Below are 14,944 nucleotides of genomic sequence, written 5' to 3' on the forward strand. Positions count from 1 at the left end.
CGGTTCAGGGATGCCCGGGCTGGGGAGAGGCTTCGCTTTCTGCTAATTAGCCAGACAAACAGCCTGGGCCGTGTCCCCGCACCCCGAGGCGCGGCAGGACCCGGCTGGTGGCTGCCAGATCTAATCGCCAGCGTCTGCAGCGCTGATGGATGGCGGGGGAGAGGCGCCGGCGCCTTCACCTGCGCCGGGGGCAGCATCCAGACACTCCCGGGATGCAGGGCAGCATCCGGACCTGCCTGTATCTAGGGCACATCCCCATGGAATCCAGGGCAGCATCCACCCCCCGCGGGATCCAGCGCTCTCAGCACTCCCGGGGCTCTCCCCTCCACTCCCCGCTCCGGCTCCCGCTGCTTCCAGACCTCCTCACAGCCGGTTCCTGCCCTCCCCTTCCCGCCCCGCCGTTCTTTGCCTCCGTAATTGGTTTATTGATCTCTGGAGGGGCCGGGGCAGGCTCGGCCAGAGCGTTCCCGGTGAATCACGTCCCGGAGCCGCTGGCACTAATGAGCCCTTGGCAGCCGGGGCCGAGATCCCGGCTCCTGCCCGCCGTCCCTGGCTCGTCGGAGGGTCCTGCGCATTAAACCGGGGCTGAACAGGCTGGCCTTGGCAGCCAGGCTTTGTTCCAGCTGGAAATGTCACGGCTGTGACAGCACGGGCTGATCCGCCCCGCCCGCGGCGGCGGCGGCTGGAACTCCGCGCTCCCCCGGCCCCGCAGAGCCCCTCGTGTCCCTCCAGCCGTGCCCGAGCCACAGGAGAGGGATTAAAGCGTCCCTTTGTGCCCTGGGACAGACAGGTGCCCTCAGCCCGTGGGACGGCACCGAGACCCGGGCTGGCCCTGCCTGCTCCCCTGCCCGCGCCTTGGGGACAGCCCTGGATGTCCCCAGTGCCTGGTCCTTGGGGACAGCCCTGGATGTCCCCACTGCCCGCTCCTTGGGGACAGCCCTGGATGTCCTCACTGCCCGGTCCTTGGGGACAGCCCTGGATGTCCTCACTGCCCGGTCCTTGGGGACAGCCCTGGATGTCCTCCCTGCCTGTCTCGCTGCCCAGGCTGGCTCCAGCGCCGCCCCAGCCTGACACAGATGGATTGGGGTTGGGAAAGAGCCCGGCCGTGAGCCCAGGCTGCACGGAGGGGACATTGCAGGGACACGCTGCCTGTTCCCAGGGACATCTCCAGCCCTGCCCAGTGCAGGATGTGCCTCTCTGCCCCAGACAGCTTCATGGCAAAAGAATCCCAAAGGATTTGGGTCTGGCTGCCCCAGAGCTCCCTGGATCTGCCCCTTGTAATGTCTCATTAACTTTGGTGGGAGATGGCACCACATTTGTCCCCTTTTGGTGTTTAAAGGGCATTTTAGGGGCTCTGAGGTGCCTCTGTCCCTGCTGGAACAAGCAGGACCCAGGTGGGAGTTGCCAGCCCCCCTGCCCAGGGCTATGACACTGGGACAGGCAGGGCTGTGACACTGGGATGGGCAGGGTTGTGACAGTGGGACAGGCAGGGCTGTGACATGGGGACAGGCAGGGCTGTGACATTGTCCCTGCCCACACAAGTGACACTGGGGAACGGGGGTGGGAACTGATTTTGCTGATGCTCCTGCACAGAGCCACCGCAGCTGTCCCCATTGCCACCCACACGTCCCCAGGCAGGGCCGTGGCTGCCAGCCGCCCCCAGCCCGTGTCAGCTGTGTCCCCAGGGCCAGCCCTGCCGGGTCACCAGCTGTCCCCAGCCCTGCCAGCACCGCCGGCACAGCCGGCCGGGCATCCCGGGGGTGGCGGGGGGAGCTCCGTGTGTCTGTCCCCGTGTCCCTCCCAGCTGGCACCTCGCCCTGCAGCTGCCTGGCCCTGGGAGCTAATGAGGGATGCAGCAATTACAGGGCCGGGTTGATTAAATCCTAAATCAGGGAGGTTCCCTGCGGCCCTGACCTTTCCCAGCGGGGGCTGATCAAAGGCTGTGGCACACAGACTCACGGAGATGTGTCCTTCTGCCACCCCCTGCTCCTGGAGCGGCACAGGAGGGGACATCGGGGCTGGCCTGGCTCCGTGGCTGTCACTGTGAGCCCCTGTCCCTCCTGCCAGCACGGGGGCAATCGGTGACAGGGCTGCCTCTGTCACCCTGTAATTACGGTTTTGGGGATGTCCAGGCTGGACATCAGGAGGAATTCCTTCATGGAAAGGTTGTGCCACACTGCAAGGGGTTGCCCAGGGTGGGGTTGGAGTCCCTGTCCCTGGAGGTGTCCAAGGAAGGGCTGGAGGTGGCACTCAGCCCCTGGGCTGGGGACAGGGTGGGCATCGGGCACAGCTGGCACTCGGTGACTCCAGACACCTTTCCCAGCCTCAATAATTCTGGGATTCTATGACACCCATGAGTGGGACAGTGACTCTGACTACGCCCTCCGGGTGACAGGGACAGCCGCCAGCCATTCGCGGGGTCTGATTGCCCCGGTCAGCTCCCGCAGCCTGCCACGTGCGGCTCATTAACATTGCTAATTAGCACGGCTGATTGGGGGCGCGGGCAGCGCGGGGGTGGCAGTAAGGAGGAGGGCTCTCAGGACAATTCAGTGCCGTGTCCGGGGGTCTCTTGGCAGAGGGGGGGAGGTGACAGCGACACGACAGCGACAGCGCTGTCTTATCGCGCCCGCCCGCGCCGCCCGCCCGCCTCGCTTTGTGACGGGCGCGCCCGCGCGAACCGCAGAGCCGCGGGCGGCCCGCCCCCGCCGCGCTGCCATTGGCTGAGAGCCGCGGGGGGCGGGGCCAGCCCGCAGACACGTGTGCGCACCCGGAAGCGGCGGCGGGGCCGGCCCGGGCTCGGCGGGACCGCGGGGTTGGGCCCCGGCGCCGCTCCCGGTGCGCGGCTGGGGCGGCTCTGGGACCGGGCAGGGCCTCCAGGTACGAGGGAGCCCCGGCACCGCCGCAGGGTTCCAGGTTTGGGGGTTGCGGGGGTCCCGGTACCGGCCAGGGCATCCGGGGGCTCCGCGTTCGGGGGTCCCGGGGTGGGTCAGGGGCTCCGGGGCTCCGCGTTCGGGGGGTTCGGGGGTGCTGGGACAGGCCAGGGGCTCGGGGGTGTTCAGGATTGCGGGGTCCGGGGGTGCTGGGGCTGCCCCGGGAGGTCCGGGTTTGGGGGGCTCGGGGATCCGGCAGTCTCGGGTTTGGGGGTCCCGGGAGCGGCCGGGGGCTCCGGGTTTGGGGGGTTCGGTGGTGCTGGGCCCGGCCCCGCGGCTGAAGGGCCCGGGGGACAGCGTGGAGCTCCCGGTGCGGGGTTCAGGGGGGTTCTGGGGGGTGTTTGGGCGCTCCTGGCCGGGCTGCGGGACCCCCTGGAGGAAGGGGGGCTCCTCCGGGGGCTGGGCGGGGTCCGAGCCGGGACAGCAGCGGGGTCCGAGCCGGGACAGCAGCGGGGTCCGAGCGGGGCTCGCACCTGCAGGGACGGGGAAAGCCTCGGGACACGGCTGGGGCCCGGGACAGCCCTTGAGGCTGTGTGTACGTGTAGATTTCTCGCGTATTTCCATAGAAATCGATCAATCCCTGTGTGTTTGATCATTGACACATCAATGTATCCACGCAGGCATGTTTAAATATTTTATTCATCTCTGTTTCCACCCTGGCTGTATTTCCATGGAAGTGCAAATGCAGTGGGTGGCTTCACCTCCCACCCCAGGAAAGCCGGGCTGGGTCCAGGGCTTGGTCCAGGTGGGATGTGCTGGCTCCCATGAGCTCGGCTTAAACCGCAAAGCCCCGCCTAAGGCGGAGAGAGGAGCTCAGGGGGGCTGGCTGGGCTGGGGGTGACCCTGGCAGTGCAGAGGGGTTCGGGGGGGTTTTGGGGGTCTCTGGCTCTGCTCCCCACGCTCTGCTGTCCCCCAGGGCAGCATGATCGCGGGGCTGCGCCCGGTGCTGCAGGCGGGGCTGGGCACGGCGCTCACCTGGGCGCTGACGGCGGCGGGCTCGGCGCTGGTGTTCGTGTTCTCCAGCGGGCAGGTCAGTGCTGCCATCCCCACAGCTTCCAGGAGCACGAGGAGGGGAAATCCTGCTCCTTTCCCAACACACGGGATGGGGGGAAGTCAGATTGGCGAGGCTGGGCCGTGGAATGTGCTCCTGGGACAGCCCCCCTGCCTCTAACCTGGTTTTGCTGCTGTTCCCAGGGCGGGATTTGGGTCAGCCTGTGCTCAGAACTGAGCTTTAAGTCATCCTGGAGCCAAAATTAGAGGCCCCCTCACCAGGGTGTTCCAAATTGCCCGCATGGGTTTATTATTTATGCCTCGGTCTTGTGATGATTTATTCAGGAGGTGGCTGCAAAGTGAGGCTCCCTTTGGAGGAGCACTTTGGGTTTTCTTCCTTGGGGAGGGGTAAAAAACCTGCCCTGGGAGTGCCAGGACACCTCCACTGTCCCAGGCTGCTCCAGGCCCTGTCCAGCCTGGCCTGGGACACTTCCAGGGACGGCCAGAGCTGCTCTGGGAATTCCATCCCAGGCCCTCCCCACCCTCCCAGGGAAGGATTATCCCAAAATCCCACCTAAGCCTGTGCTCTGGCATTCCCTCTCCAGCCTGGTGAGCCCTTTCCCACCTCCCCAGCGCCGTGGGCAGTGCCCTCACCAGGAGTTCAGGGTGGTTTGTGTTTGTCTCTTTTTTCCAGAGGCGGATCCTCGATGGGAGCCTGGGCTTTGCCGCAGGGGTGAGTGCATCCTCCTCCTCCTCCTCCTCCCCCGTGTTCTCTGCCCCTCCACGCTTGGTTTGGTTGCCCAGTCGAGTTCAAATCCCTGGATCACTCCCCGAGGGCAGGGAGGGGCTCTGGCTCAGTCCCATCCTGTCCTGTTCCCCTGGGCTGGAGGTGGCACCAGGAGGGTCACGAGGACACCGAGCTGCCCACGCTGGCTTTGCCTCCCTGCCTTAACCTCTGCTCCTCTCCCTGGGGCTCTGGGGGCTCCTGGAGCGCTGGAGGGGGGCAGGAGGGCTGTGAGGGGCTGCTGTGCCTGCCTGGCTTTGTGCTGCCCCATGGATGCTCCGAGCCCTCGGGAGGAGAGGGGAGGAGAGAGAGCTGCAGCTCTCCAGGAAGGCTGCACGGGACACGTGGGGCTCTGGCAGCTTTTCCTGAAGGAAAACGTGGGAATGGGGGGCTGGGGAATGGGTGGGCTGGGGAATGGGGGGCTGCTGGGGGCAGGTGGGGCCTCGTCCAGCCTCATTAAATCACCTTTGTGTCCCTCATTGAGGGTCGAGTCTGGCTGCCAAACCCCGGGCTGCAGGTGCTGGGGCACACCTGGGATGTGCTCTGGAGGGAGCTGCCCCTTTCCCCCTGCCTGGGGGGGTCCCCTGGGCGCTGCCGGGTGCCCTGAGGGGACCCCTGGGTGCTGCCAGGTCCCCTGGCTGTGTCCTGCCCGGCCAGGTGGCACCTGGTGGCCGTGCTGGGTGCCAGCAGCTGGGTTTGCTCCCTGCAGGGTGAGGATTGTTCACCTCGGGGGTTGTAGGGGCTCCTGGGGCTGTCATCTCCCCAGGAATGCCATCAGGACCTGCTGTCCCTGCTGTGGCCACCACGTCACCAGAGCTGCCAGCGGCTCTGAGTCACCCCTGCCTGGCCCAGGTGTGGCTCAGGAAGCAGAACTCCTGCAAACATTTGCTTTTCCCTCAGCTCTTCCAGCTGGCAGAGCTCAGGGCTGGAAGGGGGAATTGTTCCTGGGGTGCCTGGAGGGGACAGGGAGCCCTTGGTGGCACTGGGGACAGGCAGTGAGGGAGCCCTGGTGGCACTGGGGACAGGCAGCCCTGGTGGCACTGGGGACAGGCAGCCAGGAGCCCTGGTGGCACTGGGGACAGGCGCCCTGGGGCTCACTGGGAGCTCCCTGGGGTGCACTGGGAGTGCCCTGGGGGCACTGGGAGCTCCCTGGGGGCACAGGCTGCCCCTGCTGGTGGTCCAGGTGTCACCTGCACCTCTCCAGCTCGCTCCTGGTGGGGGTGTGGGCGAGCTCAGCCCCCTCCAGCCCTGCCCATGCTGCCTTTGCCTTTTCCCTGCCTCACTTCCCAGTCTGGAACTCCCAGCTAATGCAGGGTTTTGCATGCAGGAGCCTCCGAGGTGGTTGTGTTTCCATAGAGACAAAGCTTTGCTTGCTGGGGCATCTGATGTGAAATTCTGCTTTTTCTCTGAAATCTCAATATCCTGAAATGAGATTTTTTTATTATTTATTTTTATTTATTTTTCCCCCAGCTGTTCTCTGTGGTGCTGCAGGGCTGGGCTCAGCCACCAGGAGCAAACACCTGCAGCCCCCTTTCCCTGCAGCCTGGCCCAGCTTTTCCTCTGGCTGGGGTGGTTTTTCCCATCCCAGGTGGAGCAGGAAATCACCCAAGCCCTCCCCAGGGGCACACTGGGATCAAATATTCCCTTCAAACAGCATCAGGAGCTCCCACGGCCGTGCTGAGGCTGCTCCTCTTTAATGAAGCCAAGTGGAAAAGTTTGGCATGGACAATTCCCTGCCAGTGTCTCCTCTCCACCTGCCCTTCCCACCCACCCAGGAAATCTCCTTTTCCCGGATTTCCTGCTCCCCACCTTTCCCTGGGTGTTCCCCTTCTCATCCCGGGGATCCCACAGGGGCTGCCCAGGCTTCCCAGGTTTAACGAGGGATTTAATTGTGCCCAGCCCTGCTGGGGAGGGCATGGCTCTGTTCATTCTGCATCTGCAGATGAAGGCTCCTGTGTGGCTCCACAGCCACGGAGGCTGAGGAGGGTTTGAAGCCCAGAATTTTGGGGATTCCTGCACTGAATCCCTGTGGGAGGAGATGCCCAGCCCTGGGAGAGGTGTTTGGGTTTAAACCCTGCTGTGCTTGGAGGGATTCCCTCCAGAGTGAGGGCACGGCTCTGGATTCATTCCCTGTGCTTGGTTTTCTGTCTCCTGTCCCACTGCTGGAGCCTGGGGAAGGATTTGGGCTCCCCCAGTGATGCTTTAACTCCTGCCTGTCCTGTGCTTTCCCAAGAACTGTGGATTTATGGCTGTGACAGTGCCCCAAACCCAGCCTGGCAGGAGCAGGGGGTCCCTGCCTTGGGGGGAAGGTGTGCTCCAGGTTTATTTCCCTCTTTTATTCTTGTCCAGCTGCCTCGGTGACACTGGGGCTTGGGTCCTGCCCGTGGCTGGGCCATTGCAGGGCTGTGGGATCAGTGTGAATTTGTCACTTAAATGAGATTGTTGGCAGAAATCCTCCCCTTCTGTCACTCCTGGGATCAGCTGATGGGAGCTGCAGCTGAAGCAGAGCTCTGCCTCTGCCCTGGGTGGGCAGGAGCTCTCTGCTCCAGGCAGTCCCGTGTCCCCAAACCCCACCCAGTGTCCCCAAACCCCACCCTGAGCTCAGGGCTGGGCCGAGGGGAAGCTGCTGAGGGGCTCCTGGTGTGTCCCGAGCAGCTTGGAACTCTGTAAATCCCTGACAATGACCTCAGCACTGGGGCTGACCTGCATAACACAGGAATAAATCACTTTTCCTTCACCTCAGGCTGCTCAGAGCGGTGGCATCTCCTCCCCAGGAGCCCTGGGCTGGGGGGGATCCTCCTGGGGGGATCCCAGGAGCTGCCAGGCTCTGCAGGCTGAGCTCTGTCAGGGCTCTGTTTGCCGTGGGGAAATGATATCTCACTGTGAGCTGACAACATGATTCTCCAGAGCCTTCCCCTGCTGCCTGTGCTTCCACGTTGGGGTGTGTGGTTGTTTTTTAAAGGAGGTGGCATTTGAAATACGAGGTTTGACAGCTGTGCTTAAGCCTGACATGACAACCCTCGTTGTTCTTACTCACAGGGAGCTCAGATTTACACAGCCCCCGGGGACTGGTGTCTGCAGCACAGGCAGCTCCTTCCTCCTCCCTCAGCAGGGGCTGAGGGTGGCAGAGTTTGCTCCCAGCCCTGGCACAGCTGGGCAGCAGCTCCTCTCTACAGCCTTTGAGCTGGAGGAGGCTTGGTTGGAAATTGGGAGGGAATTCTTCCCTGGGAGGGTGTTGGGACACTGGCACAGCGTGCCCAGAGCAGCCGTGGCTGCCCCTGCACCCCTGGCAGTGCCCCAGGTTGGACAGGGCTTGGAGCAGCCTGGAGCAGGGGATGGTGTCCCTGCCCCTGGTGGCTCTGGATGAGCTTTAAGGGCTTTTCCAAACCATTCTGGGATTCTGAGCATCCTGCAGAGGGAAATCCCTGGGATGCTGCTGGGCAGAGAGGGGGGGTCACCTTTCCCACAGCCTCCTCCTGCTGCAGCCTCTGGGATCACTTGGCTCCTTCCCACAGGATCCTGCTCCTGTCTCCAATTCCCCACTGGAATTTCTGCTTCCCTTCCGCCCCCTGGGATCTCAGCACTGCCCTTCTGTCCCCAGGTCATGCTGGCAGCGTCCTACTGGTCCCTGCTGGCCCCAGCCATCGAGATGGCCGAGGAGTCCGGAGCCTTCGGAGCCTTCTCCTTCTTCCCGGTGGCCGCGGGCTTTGCCCTGGGAGCAGCCTTTGTCTACGGGGCTGACCTGCTCCTCCCCGAGCTGGTGAGTGGGAATTCCTGGGCTGGGAGATCATCCCAGTGCTGCTCACTGGGAATTCCTGGGCTGGGGGCTCATCCCAGTGCTGCTCACTGGGAATTCCTGGGCTGGGGACTCATCCCAGTGCTGCTCACTGGGAATTCCTGGGCTGGGGGCTCATCCCAGTGCTGCTCACTGGGAATTCCTGGGCTGGGGGCTCATCCCAGTGCTGCTGATTTGGAATTCCTGGGCTGGGTGCTCATCCCAGTGCTGCTCACTGGGAATTCCTGGGCTGGGAGATCATCCCAGTGCTGCTCACTGGGAATTCCTGGGCTGGGGGCTCCTGTCCTTCCTCCAGCTGTAAGGAGGAGCAGCTGCTTGCTGGACAGGGATGGATTTCTCTCCCAGATTTCAGGAATCTCTGATTCCCCGAGCCCTGGCTGGCTCTGGCAGTGCTGGATGCAGCCTTAGACTCACTGAGCTCAGGGTTTTTTTAAATCTTCCTGTTTTCTCCCCCCGTTCTCACTTCTGCTTCTGTTCTTTTTGCTGGCAAAGCTCCTCCAACAGCTCAGGTGTGACCTCGTGTCCCAGCCCTGGGGCTTCATTTGCAGAGCTGCCAGCCCTGGGAGTGCTGCACAATCCAAGCAAGCAGCCTGAGACAGCCGTTAAAAACACAAATAAATATCATTTATGTAATAATACAAATTATATTTTTACATAATGAGCTGGTGGATTTCTGCAGCTTGAAAACACAAGAGTGGTGCAGTCAGAGAAGAGATTTCCAAGGAGATTGTCCAATTTTCATGTTTAGTTCAGCGGGATTTTGTTGGTCTGTGGTTATGAGGAAGGAGTGGGAGGTCTGGAGGATTCTGGAGCTGCAGCCTTCCCCTCTCCCTGGCTGTTGGAGCCTCTGCTGGGATCACAGCTCAGCTGGGAGGAGAGCTGCTGGCTGCTGTGGGGTCACTGCCAGTGCCAGGGGTGAGGATCTGCCTCCTCTCCTGCCCTTGGGGGGCTCCTGGGGGCTCTGCAGGGTTTGTGGGTGGCCAGGAGCTGCTCTGGGATCTCCTGGAATCTCTTTGCTCTCAGCTCTGCCTTTTCCTGCTGCTCTCCCCATCCCAAGGGGTCCCCGCAGCGCTGCCTTGGGCTGATCCTTCCCTTGGGGCACAAACCCTGCTTGTTCCTGGTGCTTGGAGAGGTTTATTTGGGGGGAGCGTTGAAACAGGAGCCTGTGGAGAGGGAAGAGTTTGGGGGAAATGAAATTCCTGTGCTGGGATGGAGTGACAGGCAGGGAGGGCGGTGGCCTTGCAGGTACAGGTACAAAAATACCCAACCTGTGCTCAGACCCAGCTTAAACGCTGCTGGGGCAGAGCTGGGGGACAGCTCCTGCCTCATCCCATGGGAATTCTGGGCAGTTCTGCTGCCTGGGACATGGACAAGGAGCATTTACACCCCGTGGAGATGGGGAAGGGCTTTATCCCAAAGCAGTGCGGGTGTGTTTTCCTCCTGGAGAAGGGGCTGTCCCTGTGCTGGGGTGTGCAGGGGCAGGGTCTGTGTGATCCAAACTTGCTTTTCCTCGCCCTGGATCCCTCGGGAAGGGTCAGGGGAGCTGGCAGAGGGTGGGGGGCTCTGCGTGCCCTGCCTGCAGCAGCAGGAATGGCTCCTGCAGCTGCCCAGGAGGGGATTTTTGGGAAGAGCACGGAGATTCTGTTATGTGAGGAGCACCGAGAGGGCAGAGCTGAGTGTGTGCAAATGAAAATGGAATTTGGTGAGGCTTGAGCCATCCCTGGGCTGGGCTGGGAATGTGCTCCAGAGTATTTCCCTTGCTGGGGAGGTGTCCCTGGGGAGCTGCTGCTGTCCAGGCAAGGGTTAACCCTGCTGGGACCCGGCTCCTCTGGGCTGTGGGTGCCCGGAGGATGCAGCAGGAGGGAGCCTTGGAGCCTGGCACAGCTCCAGGCTGGATAACAACAACCTCTAAAAGCTTTTATCGACTCCTCAGCAGCCCAGCCCTGCTCCTGCGGCAGCCAGGAGGGTTTTTCTCCTGCCTCAGCCCCGCTGGGGCATCCCTGTGTCTGCTGTGGCACAGGGAGGGTTAAAGCTCCCAGCCCGGGTAATGATCCAGAGCAGTGCATTCCTCACCAAGGCAGATCTGATCTCTCACATCTTTCTCTCTAATGTTTGTTCATCCTCCAGCCCAGGAGGAGATGCTGGTGCAGGTTCCAAACCACGCCAGGAAATCTGGGGGTGAGACCACGGCAAAAACAGATCCCAGGGGCTGGAAAAATGGGCAGATCTGGCAAAAACAGATCCCAGGGGCTGGAAAAATGGGCAGATCTGGCAAAAACAGATCCCAGGGGCTGGAAAAATGGGCAGATCTGGCATGGAGCCCCCAGTTTCACCTGATTTTTTTTCTCTCCAGTTTCACCTGATTTTTTTTCTCTCCAGTTTATCCTGATTTTTTTTTTCTCTGAACGAGGCTTTCAGCTGGTGTTTGAGGAGGTTTTGGGTGTGCAGATGGGGCTGTGTGAGCCTTTCCTGGAAAGGGTTGGGGCTCGGTGTCTTCACTGCCAAGACCCACAGCCTCCGAGGGAAAGTTTACTTAAAAATTCAGTGCAGCAGGTCCCTGATGGCTCAGGAGCTATTTTGGGGCTGCTGAAAAGCGTAAGAATGCTGGAATTAAGTGTTATTATTCCCATCCTTCAAACCTGTCGTGCAGCTCTGCTGACTTGGCTGGGTTTTGTTCAGAGTTTGGTGTTTTTATGGGTTTGTGATGCTCTTCTTGCCCTTCCTGGGGCAGCCCCACAGGAGTCCAGAGGGTTCCTCCAGCCCTGGCTCTGCTTTCCAGGCAGTCCCTGGCTGCTTTTGCTGCTGGAATTTCACATGCAGGTGAAAACTGGGAGAAGCAGCACCAGGAACTGGCCAGGGTGGAGTCCCCACCCCTGCAGGGGTTAAAGCTGTGTGCATGTGGCACTTGGGGACATGGGGACAGTGTCCTGGGCTGGGGGGGCTCGGTGCTCTCAGAGGGCTTTTCCACCCTGAATGATTTTATCATTCTCTGCGGGAAATCCATTAAAATTTTTATTCATTATCTGCCTTTGTTCTGGAGCTGCTGAATCCCCAGGAGCTGTCCCTGTGCAGTTTGAGGTGGATATTGGATCATTCCCAAGCCCACATGGGGGGATTTGGGCACCTGTGGCTTCCAGGAGCTCCCTGGCTCCTGCTCCTTCTGCATCACAGCCTCCGACCTGTGAGCAGGCAGGAATTCCCTGCCGGGCTGGGACAGGAGCAGGGAGAGGGGGGGATCCAGCACTCCTGGTGGTGGTGGGATCCAGCGGCTCCTGGAGGGATCCAGCGGCTCCTGGAGGGATCCAGCAGCTCCTGGAGGGATCCAGCAGCTCCTGGAGAGATCCAGCAGCTCCTGGCGGGGAGATCCAGCAGCTCCTGGCGGGGAGATCCAGCAGCTCCTGGCGGGGGGATCCAGCGGCTCCTGGTTGGGGGGATCCAGCAGCTCCTGGAGGGATCCAGCAGCTCCTGGTTGGGGGGATCCAGCAGCTCCTGGTGGGAGCTGCAAACCCCCAGGGGCTGCCCCAGCCCCACCTCAGCTCCTGCTCTTCCCATTCCTCTGCCTGACCCTGCTGCCATCATTACTAAATGGGATAATGAGGCTTAATCAGCCTCATCTCCTCTCCCTCCAGGCTTCATTTTCCTCAGGAACATCTGTCTGCACAGGGAAGAGCTCCATCCCTGCCCTGCTGGGGACTGGGAATGGGCTGGGACACTGGGAATGGCTGCTGGTACTGGGAATGGGCACTGGGAAAGGACAGGGACACTGGGAATGGGCACTGGGAAGGGACAGGGACACTGGGAATGGGCACTGGGAAAGGACAGGGACACTGGGAATGGGCACTGGGAAGGGACAGGGACACTGGGAATGTGCACTGGGAATGGGTTGGGACACTGGAAATGGATGCTGGTACTGGGAATGGGCACTGGGAAAGGACAGGAATGCTGGGAATGGGCACTGGGAAGGGACAGGAACACTGGGAATGGGCGCTGGGAAGAGACAGGGACACTGGGAAGGGACAGGGACACTGGGAAGGGGTGCTGGGGTGTCCCCTGGGCGCAGGGAGAGCAGGGCAGAGGCTGCAGGAGCTGCAGGAGTTAATGAATAATCCCTGGCAGGAGCTGCTGGGCCATTACTCAGCTCGAACCAGGGCCCTGCCAATACCTGGGGTGTAAAAGGTGATTGGGGAGGGAGGATGGGGAGCCAGGGCTGTAATTCCAGCCTGGAAATACCATCTCCATTGGATTTTTTTTGTTCTTGTCTGCTGAGTACAGGTTTGGTGGTTTTTTCTTTGCTCCTGAGTACACGGGAAATCAATAAAGCCTGGTGTGATGGGCAGAGCATTCCTTGGATTTAAACAAACAGTGCTTAAAGTGCCTTTTAAAAGCCTTTCCTGGGGTTGGTCTTTATTCCATGGGTGTCAGTGCTGACCCCTCATCCCCTCTCTGCCCTCCAGGGTTTGGATTTGGGCTCTGCTCCGAGGTTTCCCTGAGCAGGGTGAGGATGCTCCTGGTGGGAGCTGCATCCCCTTGACCCCCTCCAAAAAGAATTCCTTGGGGAATTCTGTGTGAAGGGAAGGGCTCCTGCCCTTTTCTGGATGTGCAAACCGTGGCTTGGAGGCTCTTTGGGAACAGGGTTTGGGACTGGATGTTTTGCACTGTGAATTTTGGGCTATTTTGGGCAAGAACTCTTGGGAAGGCTCTGAGAGCTGCATAAACAGCCCCGAGGATCCTCTCCTGCCCAGCCAGGGTGTCTGGCCCAGGAACTGCCTTCAGGAGGAAAATTCTGCCTTCTAAATCCACACAAGTCCCTTTTTGGGAGGGAAACCTGGGAGTTGTGCATGGATAAGGCTGCAGGAGGAGGAGGAGGGGGAGTTAGCACCATCAAGGTGTCGCTGCACATTGTTTAAAATTGCAAATTTTTTTTCTCAGGGCTAAACCACAGCTGGATTAGAACATGGGGAGCATCTTTTCTTGGGAGAGGGGGCTCTAGGAGGTGGTTCCTGGTAAATACCTGCGTTTTAGGAGGAATTCCTTCCAGGAAAGGGCATCAGGCATTGGAAGGAGTTGCAGTCCCCATCCCTGGGGGTGTCCAGGGAAGGCTGGAGGTGCCACTCGGAGCTCTGGGCTGGGGATGAGGTGGGGATTGGGCACTGCTGGCACTCGGTGATCTCGGAGGGCTTTTCCAACCTCAGTTCTGGAATTTTGGGATTCTCTGCCTGGGGGGACAAGGCAGGGCAGTCCCCGGGATCCTCCTGTCCCTGCTCCCACCTCCAAGGCCGGGGAGCTGCTCCTGCCTCTCCCCTCCTGCCTTGCAGGGGCCTGGATTCGATGGGTTCATCATTCCAGGGGAACGTGGGGAGCAGTGCTGGCTGCTGCTGATTTATCCTGCATCCAGGATTCCTCTGATGCAATTTGCCGGCTCCTGCGGGATGTGCCCGGCTCACATTCCCACTTTAATGTGCTTTTTCCTGTTCAGCCGAGGCTCCTAGGAAGTTAATTAGCTGCACATCCTCATTGCCGGGCTGGGTGGAGGCTTTTCAGCCCTCCACGTCCTCAGGGGTTGTGGATTTTCTGCCTTGTTAAGTTTTAGAGTGTGGGGCTGGAGCCTTTCCCTGCTGCAGGGGGAGGACGGAGCTGGGGGCTGCCAGCCCGGCTCCTGCATTCCTGCTCTGCTTGGATTTCCTTTGCCCAGGGCAAAATAAACAGCGGCCCTGGTGTTTGTTTGGTTTCGTGGAGCCCTGGCCCTCTTCCACAGGCTCTGGGAGGAAGGAGGGATCAGGGTCTGAGGGTGAAGGAGGAGAAAATTTGGTTTTTTGGGGAATGTAGCAAAGCCTTCCATTGGGAAACATCCTTCCCTTCCGTGGGGAAACATCCTTCCCTTCCGTGGGGAAACATCCTTCCCTTCCATAGGGAAACATCCTTCCCTTCCATTGGGAAACATCCTTCCCTTCCATGGGGAAACATCCTTCCCTTCCATAGGGAAACATCCTTCCTTCCATTGGGAAACATCCTTCCTTCCATTGGGAAACATCCTTCCCTTCCGTGGGGAAACATCCTTCCCTTCCATTGGGGAAACATCCTTCCCTTCCATTGGAGAAACATCCTTCCCTTCCATTGGAGAAACATCCTTCCCTTCCATTGGAGAAACATCCTTCCCTTCCATTGGGGAAATCATCCTTCCCTTCCATGGGGAAACATCCTTCCCTTCCGTGGGGAAACATCCTTCCCTTCCATTGGGGAAATCATCCTTCCCTTCCGTGGGGAAACATCCTTCCCTTCCGTGGGGAAACATCCTTCCCTTCCGTGGGGAAACATCCTTCCCTTCCGTGGGGAAACATCCTTCCCTTCCGTGGGGAAACATCCTTCCCTTCCGTGGGGAAATATCCTTCCCTTCCGTGGGGAAATATCCTTCCCTTCCGTGGGGAAATATCCTTCCCTTCCGTG

At 60.6% G+C, this 14,944-nt stretch overlaps 1 protein-coding gene across 1 annotated transcript in view; it reads left to right on the plus strand.

Moving 5' to 3' along the window:
• The first annotated feature begins 2,744 nt into the window (after positions 1 to 2,744).
• Positions 2,745 to 14,944, plus strand: part of SLC39A11 (solute carrier family 39 member 11) — a 54,009-nt gene continuing 41,809 nt past the window's right edge. Inside the window, 4 exon segments of the mRNA XM_063409492.1 lie at positions 2,745 to 2,877; positions 3,847 to 3,960; positions 4,615 to 4,653; positions 8,306 to 8,464. Of these exon segments, the coding sequence (XP_063265562.1) occupies positions 3,853 to 3,960; positions 4,615 to 4,653; positions 8,306 to 8,464 (306 nt within the window). The 5' untranslated portion in view covers positions 2,745 to 2,877; positions 3,847 to 3,852.

The sequence above is a fragment of the Prinia subflava genome, chromosome 12 (assembly GCF_021018805.1).
Source record: "Prinia subflava isolate CZ2003 ecotype Zambia chromosome 12, Cam_Psub_1.2, whole genome shotgun sequence".
NCBI classification, from domain to species: Eukaryota; Metazoa; Chordata; class Aves; order Passeriformes; family Cisticolidae; genus Prinia; species Prinia subflava.